Below are 24680 nucleotides of genomic sequence, written 5' to 3' on the forward strand. Positions count from 1 at the left end.
CATTTAAGAGCCCAGGGCTCTTTGTAGATGTATTGCAGGAGTATAATCATCATCATAGACTACCTCTGTTGCTTTTTGTTCTTCAAAGTGAGCACGTGAATGGACACACAGAAAGTTGGGATCTTTCTCGTGGTGTTCTTTCATGATCCCTTATGTAGAGTTCTCCACAGAAATGCATCCACACACCGTGGTTACTCTGGTCAAAGATGCTTCCCCAGGGATATTTTGGAAGTCCTTTACCTCTCCTTAATTCTTTGGTTTGTTTTGGTTGCTGGACACATAGCCCATTCATCTGTCTACTTTTATTGTAGACAGCATAGTCAGGTATATGTTTTTTACCTGATATGTATAAAGGAAGCCACCACTGTTCGGATTACATTGAAGGAACAGATGTGGAAACACTGTTAGAAGATTAGAGATGTGAAATGTTTTTTTTGTGAGAATAAATTAACGTAATCGTTTGGGTTTTTTTACTGAAATATTGAAAAGGTGTCATCTTAATTGGAGTTGTTCTTCTTCTCCAACCACATTTCCCTTTTCATATTTCCGCAAGGTTGCCTTTTGTGATTTTGGTTTTGTTTTAATCTCTCAAATCATACCAGTCTGGAGCATGCTATAAACAAATTGGGATGGAAGTTGTTATTTTAAATCATGAATGGCATTTGTAAGGTGCTCATCACCCAACATTGCGTGCTTTGACGTGATGTGAAAAGTACATCATCCTCCACTAGCTTCATTCTAAGCACTAAGGCTCTCCAGCCCGAGTTGTGTGCTTTTAAAAGCCAGGTTATGGTAGCAGCAGTGCTCCTTCTTGCAAATCCTGTTAGTTTTGCTTTAAAGGTAGCTATCATAGTTAAGGGTGCCATCATGGCTGGGCTTTGCAAACGTAGATTTGGGAAGGGCTCTACCCACGTTTGTTACAAGCGTGTTGGTGGCCAAAAAGGCCAATACGAAGTAGGCACGTCCGGTTGCAAAAGGCACAGCAGAAACACTCCTTAGGTCGTATATTCTGCAAGGCACAATTCTTTCTGCATTGTCTTTTCTCCTCGAGAGTCCTGCGTGTGTTCTCAAAGGAAGCAGCAGCATTAAAGACAGTGTGTCTCCAGGCCTCCCGATTAGAAGCCAGAGTAGATCAGTTATGTTGATCAATATGACCAAGGCTGAGATGTTGTTTCAGGGAGTTCTTGTATCTTCTCTTTGGGGCTCCTCTCTTAAAGCAACCGGTGGCCAGTTTACCATAAAGCAAGATCTTAGGGAGGCGGTGGTCCTTCATCCTGGAGACGTGTCCTGCCCAGCGCAGCTGTGTTCTCAACAACATGGCCTCAATACTTGTGACTGCTGCTTGTTCTAGAACAGATGTATTGGTCACATAATCTGACCAGTGGATGTTTAGGATTGTACGGAGGCAACGTTGATGGAAGCGTTCCAGGAGATGCAGGTGGTGGCAGTAAATGGCCCATGATTCAAATCCATATAAGAGAGTAGACAGCACTATGGCTTTGTAAACACTGATCTTGATACTTTTCTTCAAGTGTTTATTTCACCAAACTCTTTTATGAAGCTTTCCGAAGGCACTATATGCGTTTGCTAACCTGTTGTCTATCTCTCCGTCAAGCTCACTATCCAAGGAGATGAGGCTACCTAGGTAATTAAACTACTGGACTGATTTGAGCTCTGATTGGCCAATGGTGATAAGGGGATGATGGAAGACTTCCTGAGGTGCAGGTTGATAGAGATCTTCTGTCTTCTTTAAGCTGACTTCCAGCCCAAAGAGCTCAGCAACCTCAGCACAGCAGGATGTTAAACGCTGCAGAGCTGCTTCTGTGTGGGCAACAAGGGCGGCGTCATCAGCATAAAGCAGCTCCCGGACAAGATGGTTTAAGGTCTTGGTGTGGGCCTTCAGTCGCCTTAGGTTGAATAGACTTCCATCAGTATGGTATCGAATGTAGATACCGTCCTGATCATCGAGGTCTGCCGTGGCCCTTTGGAGCATCATGCTAAAGAAGACTGTTAATAGGGTAGGAGTGAGAACACAGCCTTGTTTCACACCATTCTTAATTAAAAAGGGCTCAGAAAGTGTGTTGCCATATCTGACTTGGCCGTGCTGATCCTCATGGAGTGAGATGATCATTTTAAGGACCTTGGGGGGACAACCTAAACGTTCCAAAATCTGCCACAGACCTCTTCTGCTCACAGTATCGAAAGCCTTGGTGAGGTCGACAAAGGTTACATAGAGACCTTTGTTCTGTTCCCTACACTTCTCTTGCAGTTGTCTGAGGACAAATACCATGTCTGTGGTGCTCCTGTTGGCTCTGAAACCACACTGACTTTCAGGTAGGATTCCTTCTGCTATAGTGGGTATTAGTCTGTTCCAAGAGTATTCTTGCCAAGATTTTGCCAGCAATGGAGAGCAGAGTAATACCACGGTAATTTGAACAGTCTGATTTAATTCCTTTCTTTTTATACAAAGTGATGATGACTGCATCGCAAAGGTGTGATGGTAGTTGACCTAGTTCCCAACAGTGCACCACAAACTCGTGAAATTTAGCATGGAGTGCATGGCCCCCATGTTTCCAGACTTCAGGTGGAATTCCATCAACCCCAGCTGCCTTGCTGATTTTCACCTGCTGTATGGCCTTAAGGGTTTCTCCGAAAGTGGGGGCAGTATCTAATTCATACTGATTCACCGATTGTTGTGTGATGGACTGAATAGCTGAGTCTTGGACTACACGGTTGGTACTGAAAAGGGTCTGAAAGTGTTCAGACCATCGATTCAGAATGGAGGTTTTATCTGTCAGAAGCATTTGACCATCAGCGCTGAGTAGAGAGCTTTGTACCTGGTATGTAGGCCCGTATGCTGTTTTCAAGGCCTCGTAGAATCCTCTGTGATCACCTGTGTTGCAATCTGCTTAAATATTGCAGAAAGAATTTTTATACTCGAGTGTTCCCTTGAGCAAAATTAAAACTCATACAAGTTATCTGTTAATACCAAAACTGTTTCTATTAATTGCTAAGAGATGCAAAGAGAAAGAGGAAAAAAATAAGAAAAGGTTAGAAAATGCTAAGATTACTTTTAAAAAGCAGAGAGAAAAGATTACCACCAAACAAGCTACCTTTTCATCCAAGCTGATTTGTGGAGTGGGGGGGGGGAGAGGGAGAGAAAGAAGCAGTTTTGCCCCTTTTTTTTTCTGTAGTCTCTGCCGATTTCGATGTGATGTTATCTCTTTAGCTGCAGGGGGTCTGGAATGCAGCCAGGATGTGGGCTTCTCCGCAGCTCACTCCGTCACTCACACCGGCCCTGTCTCAGGCTTGTGCAGAGGCCTCGGTCCTGCTGTACCTCTCAGAAATAGGGTCAGGGTGGAAAAACTCACGCAGGAAGCACGGTGGGTCCTGGTCCACTCCAAGACGACAAGGGTCCAGCTTCGGACAGGCAGCTTCCAGGCAGTAGAAGGAAAGGTGAGGGTGAGGCGGAGGGCGAGTTAGCGGTTATAGCCAACTCTCTCTTCCATTCCTCGTTCCTTGATTTTCCCAAATTTCTCTTCAGCTTTTTATAGTGTTCAAGGAGGTAGTCCTGTGGTGGTTTGGCCCATGGCCCTGTTCAGATGTTTGCAGAGATATGATAACTGTGAACAATACCAGGATCTTTTGGCAGAAAAACTCCCGTCGGAAGACTCTGGTGAGAACTTCTGGTGGAAAACTGACACAGAAGTTTTGGTAGGAAGTTTTTGACTGGCAGAAACAATGGCAAAACATAGTTTTTGGCATTTGTATGTTATCTGTCTGTTACAACATGTATCTGCGCATAATTGATTTTTTTCAGCTAGATTGATCCACCATTTGTTCTGGATGTCACGGAGTTTCTGGTGGAGCCTGCTGCATGCAAGACGAAAGGCTGCTTTTCTTACATGACGAGACAGCAGTGCAAGGTGCGCTTGTTGAGCAGTTCTCTTCTGCCTCAACAATTCCTGGATCTCTTGATTGTTTTCATCAAACCAGTTCTTGTTCTTCTCGAAGGAGAACCCTAAGGATTCTTCAGAGGACTGCAGGATGCTGTTTTTAATATGGTGTCAAAGTGTTTCAGGAGAGGCATCTGTAGAATCTATGGAATGGTTTTCAAGCCTAGTTTGAAGATTTGCCTGGAATCTGTCTCTCACTGTGGCTGATTGGAGATTGTTAACTTGGAGTCTCCTCCTTGGGATACTGCCCCTTTTAGGTTTGAATTTAAGATTGAAGTTAAGTTTACAGCGCACAAGTTGATGGTCTGTTTGGCATTCTGCACTAGGCGTCACGTGGGTGTGATGGACATCGCGGACATCTCTCCCTCACACCAAGATGTCATCAATGAGGTGCCAATGCTTAGATCTAGGATGCATCCAGGTTGTCTTCAGACTATTTTTCTGCAGAAAGATAGTATTAGTGATGGTGAACTGTTGCTCCACACAGAATTCTAGCAGAAGTCAACCATTATCATTGCAGTTTCCAACACCATGCTTGCCTTATACTCCTTTCCAGGCTTCAAAGTTCTTTCCTACTCTGACATTGAAATCACCAAGGATAATGATCTTATCATCTGTGGGAACCTTTTGTGTAAGGCGGCGCAGGTCGGTGTAAAATTTATCTTTTTCAGCAGGGTCAACTTGGAGAGTTGGGGCATATATACTAAAGAGGACAACATGCTGCTTGTTGTTTAGTGTAAGACATAGGGAGATAATGCGGTCAGAGTGACCTGTCGGCAGATTTTCGAGTTTAGGAACAATGGAGTTTTTAGTCATGAAACCAACTCCTGAGAGATACTTTTCGGTTCTGGGTTTACCTGACCAAAAGAGTGTGTAACCGGCACCATGTTCTTTAAGGCTACCTTCCTCATGGAGATGAACTTCACTGAGAGCGGCAATGTCGATGTTGAGACGAGCCAGTTCATGGGCAATTAGGGCAGACCGACGCTCAGGACGTCCGCTATCCGCAGAATCAGGCATGGTTCTGATGTTCCAACATGCTAGAGTTAATTTGGGTACACCTTTGGAGGCAGGTGCGTGCCTTTGTCTTTTGATCTTTGTGCGACCGCACTGGAAGAAGGTGCCCGTTGGCCTGTGGTTAACCAACCGGGTGAAAGTGGAGATGAGCTTTGTTTAGGCCACCTTTTCTAGGCCCCTCTCCGAGTGGAGCAAGCAGTGCTGTCCTTGGAAAGGCTGCTTGGTCGTTCAGGGTGCTGCCCAAAGAGACTGTCATCTCTGGTCAGTCTCAAATGACCAATATCCTGAACCGCCTGCATGCAGGGTTGGGTCTGCAGCTTCCAGTGCACCTTTCACCTGCCATTTCGACCCTTGCCCATCGCTACAGGGCTTTTTGCATGTGGGTAAAGCCTTTGAGCCTGCGCAATGGATTTTTTAGGTGAGATACAGTATGCGCGGATCTGAACCCACCCTTTAATCCTGAGGTTCATCTGCCAGGGCCGAGCGAGCTTGGGCGGTGGCAGCGAGGTCCTCAGGATGTAGGTTTGTTTAGAGTGACCTTCTCTTAGATGGATGGCCTTACAGGGCTAAGCGAGCTCCATCTGCCCAGGTTTGGGATTAGAGTTGTCCTTCTCCTAGGATGACTGCCAGAAGGCTAATGAGCTCATCCTGCCCAAGGATGTATTGTATTTGGCCCTACGGTTTTGACCTGTCTGGCATGGGCGACCCTACCAAAGGCGTGTACCATCACCAGCATAGCTCGCAACCACATAGGGGTACAAAGGCTTCATTCTTATAAAACGATTAGTGCAAGTCTTTCACTTCCTGCTTTTCTGCCACCTATCTATATTCAATCCCAAGGAAATACCCAGGAACGACCTTAAGGGTACCATTACATGAATAAAAAGCATGTCTGTTGATAAAGGAGAATAAAGTTCTTTGCTTGTGCTGACTGCACTGTTAACTCCACCTATTTGAGAAGAAATTATCTAGGTACTTTGTTTTCCTAAGCATAATACCATGAGCTTTATGCCTGACTGTGAAGAGAGAGCATGAGGAAAGGGAAGTGTAATAGGAAATGACCAAGACACTGGCTTTGCCTTGGTTTTGACTAGAATTTTATAGCTACAGATGCTGAGTGTGGCCCTTTGAGTCAGAATAAGGTTTTGTTATGCGCCCTTTTCTCAAATCTGTTGTTCTTTACAAGTTTCTGTAAGAGCAATGCTGAAAGTTGCACCTGGTTTTGCTGAACAGAATAAATCTGTTGTTCATGAAGGTTAGTATTTATAAAAAGGTCTAGAGACGGTGACTAAAAATTGTGGGTAACAGTCTAACTTAAATTTCACTTGTGATTTAGATAGGCACACAGAGTAGGCAGTCTTGTCTGGATTCTAGAAAATGAAATGATTTATTGCTGATCCTCACAAAAACGAGTAAGAAAGAAAAACATCAGTGACAGTGTTTGGATTTTATAAAGTCTTCGGTGTAATCTGTCTGTTTTTCCCCTCCAATAACTGTGACAAGATGGTGATAGAGGAAGTGGCAAAATTATGGTGTGCCTGGGATCCCCCAGGCTAGCTGTAGCTGATAAAGGTGTCTGAGGTCTTAGTGAGATTGGATGAGTGGGCAGCACGGTGTGATTGAAATTCAGCAATCAGAAAGTTAAGGTCATGTGCATCAGAAGAAATTGTTTTAAATTGAATGAAATCACGTTTGAGAAACTGGAGCCAGTGCTGGTGAATGACAACATTTAGGACTGTGAAGAAGGTTGCTGCTGAGGAGCTGTGTGTATTTACCCAAGATCAAGGGATACCTAGGGATGAAAATACATTGTTAAAAACCCCCTTACTTTAATGTTTGAAACAGTTGGTTTAATGTGACTGTAGTGGGTCACTGTGGCTGGGTTTTGGTAGCGGGGGGGCTACAGGGGTGGCTTCTGCTAAAAGCTGCTAGAAGCTTCCCCTGTCCCATGGAGCCAATGCCAGCCGGCTCCAGGACGGACTTCCTCCCGCTGGTCAAGGCCAAGGCAATTAGGAATAGTAGTGACGCCTCTGTGATAAGATATTTAAGAACAGAAGGTTGTGGCGCAGAGAGAATTCCAGCCAGGGAAGAGCAGAGTGAGAACATGGAACAAAAAGGTAGACATCAAGGTCCGTGCAGAAGGAGGGGAGGAGGTGCTCCAGGCACCGGAGCTGAGGCCTCTGTGGCCCATGGTGCAGACCATGGAGCAGGCTGTCCCCCTGCAGCCCCTGGAGGACCTTTGGGGTGCAGAGACTCTCCCCTGCAGAGACCTCTCCCAGCTGTTAATCTCAACTCAGGAATCCTTAGCTGTTTTTTTTTTCTCTCTCCTCTGTCCAGTTGCAGAGGGAGAGTGAGAGAGTGGCTTTAGTGGGTACCTGGCATCCAGCCAGGGTCAACCCACTAGAGTGACTTAAGAAGAAATGTCCCATCTGGAAGTTTTCTTCCAGAACTTTGTTACTATCTGCTTTGGCTTTTTTGCGTGAGTCTTTTAATTACGTCTGTTTCTCAGGGATTTGGTACTGAACTGGATGGACCATTTGCGAGTCTTGTGGCTGTTCTTAAATTTCAAAAAAATTGTGTACCTTTGATTATTTTTTCAAATTTTTCTGATGCTCTCAAGAAGGTTCTAAGCGATCAGTTGATGTGACAGTTCTTTTTCTGACCGTACTTTATGTTCATGTCTACTAAAAGAAAGACCACCTAATTATTTCGTTTTGTTGTACTTTGCATTTGGTAGTTATCTACCCAGCACTCACTCGGAATTAGAGCAAAACATCATACTCTGTTTTCCATGGACAGGATGATCTGTTTGACATAGTTCAAATATACTCCAGTTAAGGCATCTCAGGAGATGCTGCTGAACGTCTACTATAGACAACATCACGTGAAGGGCCTTTGAAACAGAGATTCCTTCCGACTTGCTCCCAAAGCGATATCATACTCCATCTTACAGAGATCTGAAAGCAGATGCTCTTGAAAATGCACAAGTGCAGCATTACTGTACCAGAATAAGTAAAACACGTTCCTTCATACCCTGCTACTTAATGTTGGTACAGTTTCTGATCTAGCTGCCTGTAGTTTTTTAAACTTTACTGCAGTTGAATATAAATTGCTGTTTCTCACACCGAGTGTTGATAGGCCTAATCCTGTTTGTTTTGTTGGTGCACATGGCCCCAACAAAAGCCTTTGTGATCATGAATTTCCCTCCCGTGTTTCATTATTGGCCTTGCAGCCTGTTATGGTGGTCATTATAGTGCAACAGCCAGAGGCTGTGTAAATGGTAAAGAAATGCATAATCTGTGGTGGCACACAGCCTTTGTTTATATTTTCAGTAATCCTTGATAACAAAGAGAAAAATATTTATGACTGTATTAATCCTTCTAAGCCAAGAAGAAGGGATTTCCTACTGTCCTTGCCACCAACTCTGCACTGCTGCACACGTGGTTTAGCAAGTGTAATCCTCACCTCCTTACCCTTGTCTGGAATTGCTTCAAGGCTTTTGGTAAAATATCTTTGCTTCTGCTTTTGTTGCCTGCAGTGAGTGCCAGGGGTTTCTCTGACAAATGTTAGTTTAATTGCAGAATCGTGGAGTGTTTGTTTAAAAAACCCTTTTCTGTGTCCATCATTCAGCAGCCCTGTTTTTCCCTTTCAGCTTCCTCCCAGCATGAGTCGTCAGAAACAAGTGAGGATTCTGAGGTTGAGTTCTCCAACGAAGAAGGTCAGTTCAGTGGTTCATTGATTTCAGTCTGTTGGGCATTTTTATATCCAAAAAAATGCTTCCCAGTGCCTGGGTTACTTGTCACTGAATACACAATCTGATGTGCCAGTGTTGACTGCAGCTTGGACTGTGCACTGCTTGGTAAACAGATCTAGTCCAGAAGTTTTATAAAGCCACAATATGCTGAAGGATATTGGACTTCCTGGGCTGGTTTTGAAGTGATGCCTGGCAGCAGTTTGCATCTTTCACGTTAATTTCAAGTGTTGGTAATGAAGAATACTCACTGAACACACGGGATGTTATAACTTTCATTCATTCTGAAGAACACATTGTTTTGTAAGCACACTGTAGCTATATAAAATTTCTAGTTAACACTAACTTCTGGGAAGAACTGTACCAGAACAGAAGGGCTGTGTCACAGGTGGCATAAGTGAAGCCTCAATTAATTTGCCTCATAGCGATAAATACAAGAGAAAAACCTTTGTACTTGCCACTTGCCTTTCTCATCTGAATGGCACTAAAGCCACTGCCCAGTGTTGCTGTTGTTTTCAGTCTAGGATCTTGGTTGGGAGTCAGCTCTGTTTCTTGTGTTTGTGGATTACATGTCCTGTGACTGCTTTAAAGCACTTCTGCGAGTGGCTTTGCAGTGCTTGCTTCTGGAATTCGATTAGGATTGAGACCACCCAATTAGCAATCTAGGAAATAGGCAGGGGCATTTAGGACAGAAGCTGACACTTCTGGCATTACTATTACCTTTTTGTCATCCAGCAATAAAAAACTCTTACATTACCTCAACAGAAGAGGTAATAAGAGAAGAGTCATTAAGTTCTGTGTATCCGTAAAGGTCTTTCCGCAAAAGTAAAAATGATCTGAAGGGGTTTTGTCTGACAGAATATAATACAACTGCATAGGTACAAGGTGTATCAATATGTCATGGTATTCTTGCAAAGTGAACTATACCCTTAGTGACCTGGGTACCTGCTATTCTTTATGTGAAATTGATTGTCTTGGTGTGTTGAAATGGTTCATTTTCCATTAAGGTCGCAGGTGTTGGGAATTGGACAGTCTTCCTAGCTCAGGAACCTAAGGAGGATAGGGTTGGATTGAGAAGTGACTGGCTGAGTAGCAGCTCACCCAAAAATTCCTGCATTTGCAGTTTTCCTGCCTGTCCATGTGTGTGTGTTTTAGGTGGAGTTGACCTGTTACATGAGTTTTCATTTGCGTCCATTAGTTTTACAGTGTTTCAAAACTGGTTTTAGCACCTTTGAGCTCTTCAAGACAAAACTTAGGTGCTGTCGTTGCGAGACTTTCTAGTGGAAGGGTACTACTTCCAGTTAGATAAAAAAAATGTCGTCAATATCTGCGCAGTTTATTTCCTGATTTCCTTTTGCTGTTGCATGGTCATTTTGTGATTGTGAGATGTGTAGTTTCATTTCAAAATCACAGAATATGCTGAGTTGGCTGGGACCCACAGGGATTATTGAGTCCAGCTCTCATCCCTCCAATGGATCATCCCCAAGAGTCACACCATGTGCCTGAGGTTATCGTCGAATCACTCCTTGAACTCTGTCAGCCTTGTTGCTGGGGCTACTGCCCTGGGGAGCCTGTTCCAGTACCTAACCAACCTCTGTGTGAAGAACCTTTTTCTAATTTGCAACCTAAAGCCCCCCAGCACCATTTCAGGCCATTACCTTGGGTCCCCTCACTGGTCAGCATGGAGAAGAGATCAATGCCTGTCCATCTTCTTTCCCTCACAAGGAAGTGGTAGAGTGCAATTAGGTCTCCCCTCAGTCTCCTCTTCTCCAGGCTGAACAGACCAAGTGCCCTCAGCTGCTCTTCACACGGCTTCCCCTCACGGCCCTTCCCCATTTTTGTTGCCCTTCTTTGCATGCTCTCTATTAGCTTAGTATCTTTCTTTTGTCACGGTGCTACCCCAGTGCAGAGTAGAGAAGGACAATCATTTCCCTCAACCAGCTGACGATGCCATGCCTGATGCCCTCCAGGACACAGTTGGCCCCTCCTGGCTGCCAGGGTACTGCTGACTCATATTCAACTTTCCATTGACCAGGATGCCCACGTCCCTTTCCTTGCACTGCTTTCCTTCCCTAGTCTGTCCAGATATCCAGGGGTTCCAATCCCAGGTGCAGAATCCATCACTTTCCCTTGTTGAACTTCATACGGTTGGTGATTGCCCAGCCTTCTGATCTTGTGAGGTCTCTCTGCAGGGCCTCCCTGCCTTCGAGGGAGTCAGCAGCTCCTCCCAGGTTTGGGTCACCTGCAAACTTGCTCAGTGTCCCTTCTGGTCCCGTATCCAAGTCACTTATGAAGACGTTGAAGGGGACAGGGCCTAAGATGGAGCCGTGTGGAGTCCCACTAGTGACAGGTTGCCAGTCTGATGTCACCGTAGTCACTGTCACCCTCTGTACTCAACTCATAAGCCAGTTGCTCACCCACCACATGATGTGTTTATCCAGCTGTGGGCTCGACGTTTTGTCCAGAAGGATCCTGAGAAAGACAGTATCAGAGGCTTTACTGAAATCTTAAAGGATTACATCAACTGGCTTCCCAGGTGGATTACATTGTCATAGAAGGAAATCAGGTTTCATAAGCAGGACTTTCCTCTCCTGAAGCTGTGCTGGCTGTGACCAGTGACAGCATTGTCTTTAAGGTGGTTTTCAATTTTTCCAAAAATAATCCTTTCCATAGCATTACCAGGCATTGAAGTGAGGGTGACAGGTCTGTGGTTTCCAGGGTCCTCCTTCTTGCCCTTCTTGAAAACTGGGACAACGTTCACCAGCTCCCAGTCAGCCAGGACCTCTCCGGATTCCCAGGACCGCTCAAAACTCACCGGAAGGGGTTTTGTGAAGACATCAGCAGCTCTTTGAGGATTCTGGGATTAATCCAATCAGGCCTTATAGTAGGGATCCAGCTTTACAGGGTTGACTGGAAGTTGATCATTCTCACAGTCATGGTTCTCATGCTCAGGACATTGAGACCCTCTTGGTTGTTCGTTCATGCTGAAAACAGAGGCAAAGGAAGCGTTAAACACCTTTCCCTTGTCTCTGTCCCTGTTTGTGAGGTGACCATCCTCATCCAATACTGGGCGGATGATATTTCTGTATTACCAATTGCCATTAGTATATTTGAAAAAAACCTTTTTATTATACCCCACATTTCTGGCAGCTTCAGCTGCAGCTGAGCTTTTGCCGCATGAATTTTCTCCCTACAGTGGCAAGCAGCATCTCTGAATTCTTCCCGTGTCACTTGACTGTGCCTCCATTGGGCACGCACCTTGCTTTTTTGCCTTATTTCCATGAGAAGCTTCCAGCTTGCTTTTCCTGGCTTGTGCCTTGCAGAGGCTCTCTTGAACAGATTGTTCCTACACAGGTAGGAAGAGGAGCTTTCTAAAGTTTCTCAGATAAGTAATTGGTTGCACAATTTGATGCCCTGATAAGCCCAGTCCAATACTTGCATTAGAGCTTTGAAATTCAAAGCAGCTCCAACATTGCTTATGAAGTGTGTAGACATTGAACCAGTAATATTTTTATGTTTCTTCAAGATGATGACGACTACCTGCCCTGTAATGAGAGACCGAAACGCACTAGGTCAACTAATGAAGCTGGCAATACTGGTAGAAGAAAAGTGAGAGAGTGCAATGTTGGTAAGATAAAAATTAAGATTATTTTGTCTCTCTGCTTGGTTTTCTGAAGAGGTGTCAGGCAATGTCATGCTGCAGGAGCGAGACACAGCTGTGCAAGCATTCATTTAAGAGCCCAGGGCTCTTTTTAGATATATTGCAGGAGTATAATCATCATCATAGACTACCTCTGTTGCTTTTTGTTCTTCAAAGTGAGCACGTGAATGGACACACAGAAAGCTGGGATCTTTCTCGTGGTGTTCTTTCATGATCCCTTATGTAGAGTTCTCCACAGAAATGCATCCACACACCGTGGTTACTCTGGTCAAAGATGCTTCCCCAGGGATATTTTGGAAGTCCTTTACCTCTCCTTAATTCTTTGGTTTGTTTTGGTTGCTGGACACATAGCCCATTCATCTGTCTACTTTTATTGTAGACGGCATAGTCAGGTATATGTTTTTTACCTGATATGTATAAAGGAAGCCACCAGTGTTCAGATTGCAGTGAAGGAACAGATGTGGAAACACCATTAGAAGATCAGAGATGTGAAATGTTTTTGTGAGAATAAATTAACGTAATCGTTTGTGGTTTTTTTACTGAAATATTTGAAAAGGTGTCATCTTAGTTGGAGTTGTACTTCTTCTCCAACCACATTTCTCTTTTCATATTTCCACAAGGTTGTCTTTTGTGATTTTGGTTTTGTTTTAATCTCTCAAATCACACAACTCTGGAGCATGCTATAAACAAATTGGGATGGAAGTTGTTGTTATTTTAAATCATGAATGGCATTTGTAAGGTGCTCATCACCCAACATTGCGTGCTTTGACGTGATGTGAAAAGTACATCATCCTCCACTAGCTTCATTCTAAGCACTAAGGCTCTCCAGCCCGAGTTGTGTGCTTTTAAAAGCCAGGTTATGGTAGCAGCAGTGCTCCTTCTTTCAAATCCTGTTAGTTTTGCTTTGAAGGTAGCTATCATCATAGTAAGGGTACCATTACATGAATAAAAAGCATGTCTGTTGATAAAGGAGAATAAAGTTCTTTGCTTGTGCTGACTGCACTGTTAACTCCACCTATTTGAGAAGAAATTATCTAGGTACTTTGTTTTCCTAAGCATAATACCATGAGCTTTATGCCTGACTGTGAAGAGAGAGCATGAGGAAAGGGAAGTGTAATAGGAAATGACCAAGACACTGGCTTTGCCTTGGTTTTGACTAGAATTTTATAGCTACAGATGCTGAGTGTGGCCCTTTGAGTCAGAATAAGGTTTTGTTATGCGCCCTTTTCTCAAATCTGTTGTTCTTTACAAGTTTCTGTAAGAGCAATGCTGAAAGTTGCACCTGGTTTTGCTGAACAGAATAAATCTGTTGTTCATGAAGGTTAGTATTTATAAAAAGGTCTAGAGACGGTGACTAAAAATTGTGGGTAACAGTCTAACTTAAATTTCACTTGTGATTTAGATAGGCACACAGAGTAGGCAGTCTTGTCTGGATTCTAGAAAATGAAATGATTTATTGCTGATCCTCACAAAAACGAGTAAGAAAGAAAAACATCAGTGACAGTGTTTGGATTTTATAAAGTCTTCGGTGTAATCTGTCTGTTTTTCCCCTCCAATAACTGTGACAAGATGGTGATAGAGGAAGTGGCAAAATTATGGTGTGCCTGGGATCCCCCAGGCTAGCTGTAGCTGATAAAGGTGTCTGAGGTCTTAGTGAGATTGGATGAGTGGGCAGCACGGTGTGATTGAAATTCAGCAATCAGAAAGTTAAGGTCATGTGCATCAGAAGAAATTGTTTTAAATTGAATGAAATCACGTTTGAGAAACTGGAGCCAGTGCTGGTGAATGACAACATTTAGGACTGTGAAGAAGGTTGCTGCTGAGGAGCTGTGTGTATTTACCCAAGATCAAGGGATACCTAGGGATGAAAATACATTGTTAAAAACCCCCTTACTTTAATGTTTGAAACAGTTGGTTTAATGTGACTGTAGTGGGTCACTGTGGCTGGGTTTTGGTAGCGGGGGGGCTACAGGGGTGGCTTCTGCTAAAAGCTGCTAGAAGCTTCCCCTGTCCCATGGAGCCAATGCCAGCCGGCTCCAGGACGGACTTCCTCCCGCTGGTCAAGGCCAAGGCAATTAGGAATAGTAGTGACGCCTCTGTGATAAGATATTTAAGAACAGAAGGTTGTGGCGCAGAGAGAATTCCAGCCAGGGAAGAGCAGAGTGAGAACATGGAACAAAAAGGTAGACATCAAGGTCCGTGCAGAAGGAGGGGAGGAGGTGCTCCAGGCACCGGAGCTGAGGCCTCTGTGGCCCATGGTGCAGACCATGGAGCAGGCTGTCCCCCTGCAGCCCCTGGAGGACCTTTGGGGTGCAGAGACTCTCCCCTGCAGAGACCTCTCCCAGCTGTTAATCTCAACTCAGGAATCCTTAGCTGTTTTTTTTTTCTCTCTCCTCTGTCCAGTTGCAGAGGGAGAGTGAGAGAGTGGCTTTAGTGGGTACCTGGCATCCAGCCAGGGTCAACCCACTAGAGTGACTTAAGAAGAAATGTCCCATCTGGAAGTTTTCTTCCAGAACTTTGTTACTATCTGCTTTGGCTTTTTTGCGTGAGTCTTTTAATTACGTCTGTTTCTCAGGGATTTGGTACTGAACTGGATGGACCATTTGCGAGTCTTGTGGCTGTTCTTAAATTTCAAAAAAATTGTGTACCTTTGATTATTTTTTCAAATTTTTCTGATGCTCTCAAGAAGGTTCTAAGCGATCAGTTGATGTGACAGTTCTTTTTCTGACCGTACTTTATGTTCATGTCTACTAAAAGAAAGACCACCTAATTATTTCGTTTTGTTGTACTTTGCATTTGGTAGTTATCTACCCAGCACTCACTCGGAATTAGAGCAAAACATCATACTCTGTTTTCCATGGACAGGATGATCTGTTTGATATAGTTCAAATATACTCCAGTTAAGGCATCTCAGGAGATGCTGCTGAACGTCTACTATAGACAACATCACGTGAAGGGCCTTTGAAACAGAGATTCCTTCCGACTTGCTCCCAAAGCGATATCATACTCCATTCAGCAGCCCTGTTTTTCCCTTTCAGCTTCCTCCCAGCATGACTCGTCAGAAACACGTGAGAATCCTGAGGTCGAGGTCACTATTGAAGGTCAGTTCAGTGGTTCATTGATTTCAGTCTGTTGGGCATTTTTATATCCAAAAAATGCTTTCCAGTGCCTGGGTTACTTGTCACTGAATAAACAGTCTTATGTGCCAGTGTTGACTGCAGCTTGGACTGTGCACTGCTTGGTAAACAGATCTAGTCCAGAAGTTTTATAAAGCCACAATATGCTGAAGGATATTGGACTTCCTGGGCTGGTTTTGAAGTGATGCCTGGCAGCAGTTTGCATCTTTCACGTTAATTTCAAGTGTTGGTAATGAAGAATACTCATTGAACACACGGGATGTTATAACTTTCATTCATTCTGAAGAACACATTGTTTTGTAAGCACACTGTAGCTATATAAAATTTCTAGTTAACACTAACTTCTGGGAAGAACTGTACCAGAACAGAAGGGCTGTGTCACAGGTGGCATAAGTGAAGCCTCAATTAATTTGCCTCATAGCGATAAATACAAGAGAAAAACCTTTGTACTTGCCACTTGCCTTTCTCATCTGAATGGCACTAAAGCCACTGCCCAGTGTTGCTGTTGTTTTCAGTCTAGGATCTTGGTTGGGAGTCAGCTCTGTTTCTTGTGTTTGTGGATTACATGTCCTGTGACTGCTTTAAAGCACTTCTGCGAGTGGCTTTGCAGTGCTTGCTTCTGGAATTCGATTAGGATTGAGACCACCCAATTAGCAGTCTAGGAAATAGGCAGGGGCATTTAGGACAGAAGCTGACACTTCTGGCATTACTATTACTTTTTGTCATCCAGCAATAAAAAACTCTTACATTACCTCAACAGAAGAGGTAATAAGAGAAGAGTCATTAAGTTCTGTGTATCCGTAAAGGCCTTTCCGCAAAAGTAAAAATGATCTGAAGGGGTTTTGTCTGACAGAATATAATACAACTGCATAGGTACAAGGTGTGTCAATATGTCATGGTATTCTTGCAAAGTGAACTATACCCTTAGTGACCTGGGTACCTGCTATTCTTTATGTGAAATTGATTGTCTTGGTGTGTTGAAATGGTTCATTTTCCATTAAGGTCGCAGGTGTTGGGAATTGGACAGTCTTCCTAGCTCAGGAACCTAAGGAGGATAGGGTTGGATTGAGAAGTGACTGGCTGAGTAGCAGCTCACCCAAAAATTCCTGCATTTGCAGTTTTCCTGTCTGTCCATGTGTGTGTGTTTTAGGTGGAGTTGACCTGTTACATGAGTTTTCATTTGCGTCCATTAGTTTTACAGTGTTTCAAAACTGGTTTTAGCACCTTTGAGCTCTTCAAGACAAAACTTAGGTGCTGTTGTTGCGAGACTTTCTAGTGGAAGGGTACTACTTCCAGTTAGATAAAAAAAATGTCGTCAATATCTGCGCAGTTTATTTCCTGATTTCCTTTTGCTGTTGCATGGTCATTTTATGATTGTGAGGTTTGCAGTCATGTTTCAAAACACAATGTTGTTTTCCTTAGGAAGTACAGAAGCAGCTGTGCTTTTTGCTGTTTTGTGCCTTACAGAGTCTGTCTTGCACAGGTACTTCCTACAGGGGTAGGAAGAGGAGCTTTCTAAAGTTTCTCACATAAGTAATTGGTTGCACAGTTTGGTGCCCTGATAAGCCCAGTCCAATACTTGCATTAGAGCTTTGAAATTCAAAGCAGTTCCAGCATTGCACATGAGTTGTGTGGACATTGAACCAGTGTTCAATTTTTATGTTTCTTTAAGATGATGATGACTATCTGCCCCCTAACGAGAGACCAAAAAGTGCCCAGTCAACTAATGGAGCTGACAATTCTGGGAGAAGAAAAGTGGAAGAGTGCACTGTTGGTAAGTGTAGAGTAAGATACACGCAGGTATCCCCCCAAAATGCCAAGGCATTGGAAGGATCCCAAAAAGGTTTATTTCCAAGGCAAGAACACAAAATCTTACAAAGCAAAATCTGCCCCAGCTGAGGAAAATGCTGGGCCTGAGAAACTCCTGCCTCCTGATCTCTGCCAGGCTTGTTTTCTTCTCTGGCCTTCTCCCCCCAGGCTCACCGCCAGCATGACCTGTAACACCCATGAGGGTTTCTCTCTCCTCAGCCCAGAGAGAGAGACTGCAGCTTTTTGTCTGGAATGCAAAAGGTGGAGGGAAGGGAAAACATCCAACTATTTTTTAAAATGTACTCTTGGGCAGGAGGGACTTTCTTAGGGAAAACGAGTTCTAACTCCTCGTTACAAATTCTTCTGAAAGGGTACCACCCCTACAGTAAGATAAAAGTAAAGCATATTTTTTCTCTCTGCTTGGTTTTATAAAAAGATATTATGCTGCAGGAGCGAGACACACCAGTGCAAGCATTCATTTAAGAGCCCAGGGTTCTTTTTAGATGTATTGCAGGAGTATAATCATCATCATAGGCTACCTCTGTTGCTTTTTGTTCTTCAAAGTGAGCACGTGAATGGACACACAGAAAGTTGGGATCTTTCTCGTGGTGTTCTTTCATGATCCCTTATGTAGAGTTCTCCACAGAAATGCATCCACACACCGTGGTTACTCTGGTCAAAGATGCTTCCCCAGGGATATTTTGGAAGTCCTTTACCTCTCCTTTATTCCTTGGTTTGTTTTGGTTTCTGGACACATAGCCCATTCATCTGTCTACTTTTATTGTAGACAGCATAGTCAGGTATATGTTTTTTACCTGATATGTATAAAGGAAGCCACCAGTGTTCGGATTGCAGTGAAGGAACAGATGTGGAAACACTGTTAGAAGATTAGAGATGTGAAATGTTTTTTGTGAGAATAAATTAACGTAATCGTTTGTGGTTTTTTTACTGAAATATTTGAAAAGGTGTCATCTTAGTTGGAGTTGTTCTTCTTCTCCAACCACATTTCCCTTTTCATATTTCCACGAGGTTGTCTTTTGTGATTTTGGTTTTGTTTTAATCTTCCAAACTACACCACTCTGTGGCGTGCTAGAATTTTTTATTATTTTTTTTTAAACTTTTCTGATGCTCTCAAAGTGTTCTAAGCAGTCAGTTGATGTGACAGTTATTTTTGTGACCTGTGCTGGTTTAAAAGTAAACCGGCAGGAGAAATGAACCCAACTCAAGAGAGATTACAAGTCAGAGTTACAATTTACTAAAAAGATTACAATAAATAGAATGATAGAGCGAAAACTGGTTTTACCCCCCAAAGGCAGCTGTATAACCCAGCACCCTGTGACAAGAACAGAACGGTGTTCATTTGCTGTTACCACGTGGCCCCCCCGGGTGCAAAGTAAAAGGAAAGGAAGCCTGTTGGTCCAGATGATGGTCGCAGTTCTGCAGAAGTAATGACTGCCATCTTGTTGAGAGTGGCAGTCACAGTCCTGTTGATGTTCTTGTCCTCCTCTTGTCCACCGAAGAGTGGTACCAGAAGTCCCAAAGCCGGAGGATTATATATTCTCAGGTTCAGGTGGGAATGCCTAGTACATCCTCCAGGGCAGGAAGTTTCACAATGGGTGATTTAACTCTTTGAGTCCTGGGATATTTTTGGAATCTTTGATGGCCTAGGTCATTGCAGCTGCCTATTATTCCCATCCCTTATGGCCCAATAGCAGAGATGACCCTCTCAGGCTGGGTGTGAAGGTGCTAATGCCTCCCTGGAGGGGAGTTATCACAGCTGAGTCACTAGTGTGAAGACAAAAAATCACTCACCTGCATCTCAGGGTTCTTCAACACCCAGTTTGTAGCCTGAGGTGTCAGGTGTGCCCTGGGCAGCTGCTGCAAACGGTCCACTATTACCAGTCCATTAGAAATGACATAGAGGGTGTAGAATACAGTGTTTTGGTTATACCCAGATAGTGATAAACAGGTCCAGGCCTCTGTAACTAGGACATGACTGTATTTTATGTTCATGTCTACTAAAAGAAAGACCACCTAATTATTTTGTTTTGTTGTACTTTGCATTTGGTAGTTATCTACCCAGCACTCACTCGGAATTAGAGCAAAACATCATACTCTGTTTTCCATGGACAGGATGATCTGTTTGACATAGTTCAAATATACTCCAGTTAAGGCATCTCAGGAGATGCTGCTGAACGTCTACTATAGACAACATCACGTGAAGGGCCTTTGAAACAGAGATTCCTTCCGACTTGCTCCCAAAGCGATATCATACTCCATCTTACAGAGATCTGAAAGCAGATGCTCTTGAAAACGCACAAGTGCAGCATTACTGTACCAGAATAAGTAAAACACGTTCCTTCATACCCTGCTACTTAATGTTGGTACAGTTTCTGATCTAGCTGCCTGTAGTTTTTTAAACTTTACTGCAGTTGAATATAAATTGCTGTTTCTCACACCGAGTGTTGATAGGCCTAATCCTGTTTGTTTTGTTGGTGCACATGGCCCCAACAAAAGCCTTTGTGATCATGAATTTCCCTCCCGTGTTTCATTATTGGCCTTGCAGCCTGTTATGGTGGTCATTATAGTGCAACAGCCAGAGGCTGTGTAAATGGTAAAGAAATGCATAATCTGTGGTGGCACACAGCCTTTGTTTATATTTTCAGTAATCCTTGATAACAAAGAGAAAAATATTTATGATTGTATTAATCCTTCTAAGCCAAGAAGAAGGGATTTCCTACTGTCCTTGCCACCAACTCTGCACTGCTGCACACGTGGTTTAGCAAGTGTAATCCTCACCTCCTTACCCTTGTCTGGAATTGCTTCAAGGCTTTTGGTAAAATATCTTTGCTTCTGCTTTTGTTGCCTGCAGTGAGTGCCAGGGGTTTCTCTGACAAATGTTAGTTTAATTGCAGAATCATGGAGTGTTTGTTTAAAAAGCCCTTTTCTGTGTCCATCATTCAGCAGCCCTGTTTTTCCCTTTCAGCTTCCTCCCAGCATGAGTCGTCAGAAACAAGTGAGGATTCTGAGGTTGAGTTCTCCAACGAAGAAGGTCAGTTCAGTGGTTCATTGATTTCGGTCTGTTGGGCATTTTTATATTCAAAAAATGCTTTCCAGTGCCTGGGTTACTTGTCACTGAATAAACAGTCTTATGTGCCAGTGTTGACTGCAGCTTGGACTGTGCACTGCTTGGTAAACAGATCTAGTCCAGAAGTTTTATAAAGCCACAATATGCTGAAGGATATTGGACTTCCTGGGCTGGTTTTGAAGTGATGCCTGGCAGCAGTTTGCATCTTTCACGTTAATTTCAAGTGTTGGTAATGAAGAATACTCATTGAACACACGGGATGTTATAACTTTCATTCATTCTGAAGAACACATTGTTTTGTAAGCACACTGTAGCTATATAAAATTTCTAGTTAACACTAACTTCTGGGAAGAACTGTACCAGAACAGAAGGGCTGTGTCACAGGTGGCATAAGTGAAGCCTCAATTAATTTGCCTCATAGCGATAAATACAAGAGAAAAACCTTTGTACTTGCCACTTGCCTTTCTCATCTGAATGGCACTAAAGCCACTGCCCAGTGTTGCTGTTGTTTTCAGTCTAGGATCTTGGTTGGGAGTCAGCTCTGTTTCTTGTGTTTGTGGATTACATGTCCTGTGACTGCTTTAAAGCACTTCTGCGAGTGGCTTTGCAGTGCTTGCTTCTGGAATTCGATTAGGATTGAGACCACCCAATTAGCAGTCTAGGAAATAGGCAGGGGCATTTAGGACAGAAGCTGACACTTCTGGCATTACTATTACCTTTTTGTCATCCAGCAATAAAGTAACTCTTACAGAAAAGTTCTTATTATCTCAACAGAAGAGGTAATAAGAGTCATTAAGTTCTGTGTATCCGTAAAGGTCTTTCCGCAAAAGTAAAAATGATCTGAAGGGGTTTTGTCTGACAGAATATAATACAACTGCATAGGTACAAGGTGTGTCAATATGTCATGGTATTCTTGCAAAGTGAACTATACCCTTAGTGACCTGGGTACCTGCTATTCTTTATGTGAAATTGATTGTCTTGGTGTGTTGAAATGGTTCATTTTCCATTAAGGTCGCAGGTGTTGGGAATTGGACAGTCTTCCTAGCTCAGGAACCTAAGGAGGATAGGGTTGGATTGAGAAGTGACTGGCTGAGTAGCAGCTCACCCAAAAATTCCTGCATTTGCAGTTTTCCTGTCTGTCCATGTGTGTGTGTTTTAGGTGGAGTTGACCTGTTACATGAGTTTTCATTTGCGTCCATTAGTTTTACAGTGTTTCAAAACTGGTTTTAGCACCTTTGAGCTCTTCAAGACAAAACTTAGGTGCTGTTGTTGCGAGACTTTCTAGTGGAAGGGTACTACTTCCAGTTAGATAAAAAAAATGTCGTCAATATCTGCGCAGTTTATTTCCTGATTTCCTTTTGCTGTTGCATGGTCATTTTATGATTGTGAGGTTTGCAGTCATGTTTCAAAACACAATGTTGTTTTCCTTAGGAAGTACAGAAGCAGCTGTGCTTTTTGCTGTTTTGTGCCTTACAGAGTCTGTCTTGCACAGGTACTTCCTACAGGGGTAGGAAGAGGAGCTTTCTAAAGTTTCTCACATAAGTAATTGGTTGCACAGTTTGGTGCCCTGATAAGCCCAGTCCAATACTTGCATTAGAGCTTTGAAATTCAAAGCAGTTCCAGCATTGCACATGAGTTGTGTGGACATTGAACCAGTGTTCAATTTTTATGTTTCTTTAAGATGATGATGACTATATGCCCTCATATAAGAGACGAAAAAGGACCAAGTCAACTAATGAAGCTGGCAATTCTGAGAAAAGGAGAGTTGGAGAATTCAATTTTGGTAAGATAAAAGATTAAAATTTTTTTTCTCTCTGCTTGGTTTTCTGAAGAGGTGTCAGGCAATGTCATGCTGCAGAAGCGAGACACAGCTGTGCAAGCATTTAAGAGCCCGAGGCTCTTTTTAGATGTATTGCAGGAGTATAATCATCATCATAGGCTACCTCTGTTGCTTTTTGTTCTTCAAAGTGAGCACGTGAATGGACACACAGAAAGTTGGGGTCTTTTTGGTGGTGTTCTTTCATGGTTCCTTATGTAGAGTTCTCCACAGAAATGCATCCACACGCCGTGGTTACTCTGGTCAAAGATGCTTCCCCAGGGATATTTTGGAAGTCCTTTACCTCTCCATAATTCTTTGGTTTGTTTTGGTTTCTGGACACATAGCCCATTCATCTGTCTACTTTTATAAGGTTCTGTGCAGTCTGGAATCTGTCTTTTGGCACATTTTTTGAGATGTTTCTTAGGAATTCTGGAATTTGAGGTGAATTGAAAAGTCTCCTTGGATCTCCTTCTGACATCTGTATTGTGTGAAACATGTATTTAATGCTAATTTCAGCCAAAATAATAAAGTATTGTGAGCTGTCATCTTTTAAGGTCATTACTACTAATAGCCACTTCCATATTTAACATTATTTTTGGTTGCTAGCGGAGAACATAATGTCAGCATTGGCGAGTACAATACTTACCACTTACTCTTGCAAAACTTTCCCTATATATATTCTCTCAGCAGAAAACAGCATTTAAGCTTTGTGTGCCAACAGTTTTTGAAGAGAAATAAAGAGTGATGTTGGTTAGAGATGTAGAGCAAAGGTAATTAGCTTTTAGGACAATAAAAATTTTAGTTGAGCTTGCAATGTTGAAACACCAGTTTTAGAGCATCTCAGAGCTTATCTGCTCACTGTTGCTCTGAGTTGACTTAGTAGTTTATTGCTGTGAGCTATTCTCAAGAAAATTTTGTTCTAAACCACCCATTATGCACTTAGATTACAGGGATTTACAGCTCATGGGTTATTCAGACATCTTTACTCCTGGGTTTCCTAATCTGTACTGGCGTTATTGCCCCTCATGTTCACTTTGGGGTTCACCTACAGAAATGGCATTTCTCTATAGTGTTTCCAGGTCTGTTTAAAACACAAAATGAATGTGAGAAGCTTCGGAGAAAGATGCTTCATTTTCTCTAATGGAAAAAATAGCAACTGTTGGTAGTTTCAGTGCTGGTGTTTGGATATTTCAGAAGACTTTGCACCTTTGATAACCAAGTCTAATATTAGCTAATGGGACAGGAGAAAGGAGGTGGTTAATTCTATCATGAGAAGCTGCAGAATGACAAAGGCACATGCACTCAGAAAACTGGAAAGGGGGTATAGATGCTTGAGAGAGAAATCTGTCTCATCTGATAAGGACTTTCAGTATTTTACATAACAGCAATGAGATGTTTGGGTTGGAGGGACTTCCTTGATGTCTTGATTGATTGATCAGGTAGCCCAAGTGGCCTGAGAAACAGGGTGAATAATGAACTGTGCTCTTAGTTTTGTGGAGACAGGAAAACAAAATAATTGTAACAAATGTCTAATAAAACGTTTGATAGAATTTGATAATCTCTGGGAAGGGTGGTTGGATTTCAAAAAAAATCTGAACCAGCTGTTTGAGGTTAAAAAATATCATTGCTGAAAGGAACTGACATTGTCAGTAAAAATCACTTTCCACACTCTTTTACTTTCTTAAGAAATTTTATAAAAAGGTCAGAAGCCTCAAGTTTTGTCTTGCAGTTGTGTTAAACCATTTTAGTGGGGAATAAAGTCTCCCTAGCTGTTGTCTGACTACAACAGTGATGGGAAGTGTGTATGTTTTTTCCCCATTTTGGCACACTGTTGGGCACACTGTTGAGCACAGGTTTTACCAGCTTGCAGCATGCTTAGAGTTGCTCTTTGTTTTCCATGCTGAGTTGTGTGTTTTCTGTTTTATTTCCCCATGGAGTACTCTATGGCATGGATATGGGAATAGTAGAGTGCCTAGTACCTGAACATCAGTGTATGTACACTGTGCAGGTTTCCTCAGCTGTAGTGGATGTTATCTGGAGCATATCCAAAGGAACAGAGAATGGATAAATTGAGGAGACTGTGGACAAATAGGGGAAGTTTTCAGGATTGTTATTTAACTGGGATGGTGTATCAGAAGGTGTTTATGGAGGAATAGAAGGAAACCACCGTTTATTTTGGTGCCTACAGGAAAAACTAAATTGCTTTGCGGTGGTTACTAAAACAGAGCTTAGTTTTGTGATAGGTCTTCAACTTTGCTATGTGAGCACAAAGTGTGTGATGAAAGAATGTTTTTACAGTAATTGGTCAGGATCCAAGGGGTTAATAATGCTGACAATCAGATTAAAAAATCACACTGGTTACCTGATAATCCCTCTGAATTTTTAAATATCTCTGTTGTTCGATTTACTAATAAAGTATAAAAGTAGCCAAAAAAACAGTGT

The 24680-nt window shown here is 42.8% G+C and overlaps 1 protein-coding gene across 18 annotated transcripts in view; it reads left to right on the top strand.

The window, feature by feature from the left end:
• The window catches only part of GTF2I (general transcription factor IIi), a 104082-nt gene that overhangs the window by 48207 nt on the left and 31195 nt on the right, over positions 1 to 24680 (top strand). For 12 of the 18 annotated variants that reach the window (XR_005562900.1, XR_005562903.1, XR_005562905.1 and 9 more), the window contains 6 exons: positions 8626 to 8691; positions 12251 to 12352; positions 15424 to 15486; positions 17195 to 17296; positions 20318 to 20383; positions 22101 to 22202. Coding sequence is in view for 2 of the 18 variants with exons in the window: in XM_039379513.1 (XP_039235447.1) it covers positions 8626 to 8691; positions 12251 to 12352; positions 15424 to 15486; positions 17195 to 17296; positions 20318 to 20383; positions 22101 to 22202 (501 nt within the window). In the remaining 16 variants the exon portion in view is untranslated. The remainder of the gene's footprint in view (positions 1 to 8625; positions 8692 to 12250; positions 12353 to 15423; positions 15487 to 17194; positions 17297 to 20317; positions 20384 to 22100; positions 22203 to 24680) is intronic. The other 6 variants (XR_005562898.1, XR_005562906.1, XR_005562904.1 and 3 more) reach the window with 3 other exon arrangements.

The sequence above is a fragment of the Pipra filicauda genome, unplaced genomic scaffold (assembly GCF_003945595.2).
Source record: "Pipra filicauda isolate LSUMZ 115617 unplaced genomic scaffold, ASM394559v2 scaffold16_size7369187_pilon, whole genome shotgun sequence".
Classification (NCBI taxonomy): domain Eukaryota; kingdom Metazoa; phylum Chordata; class Aves; order Passeriformes; family Pipridae; genus Pipra; species Pipra filicauda.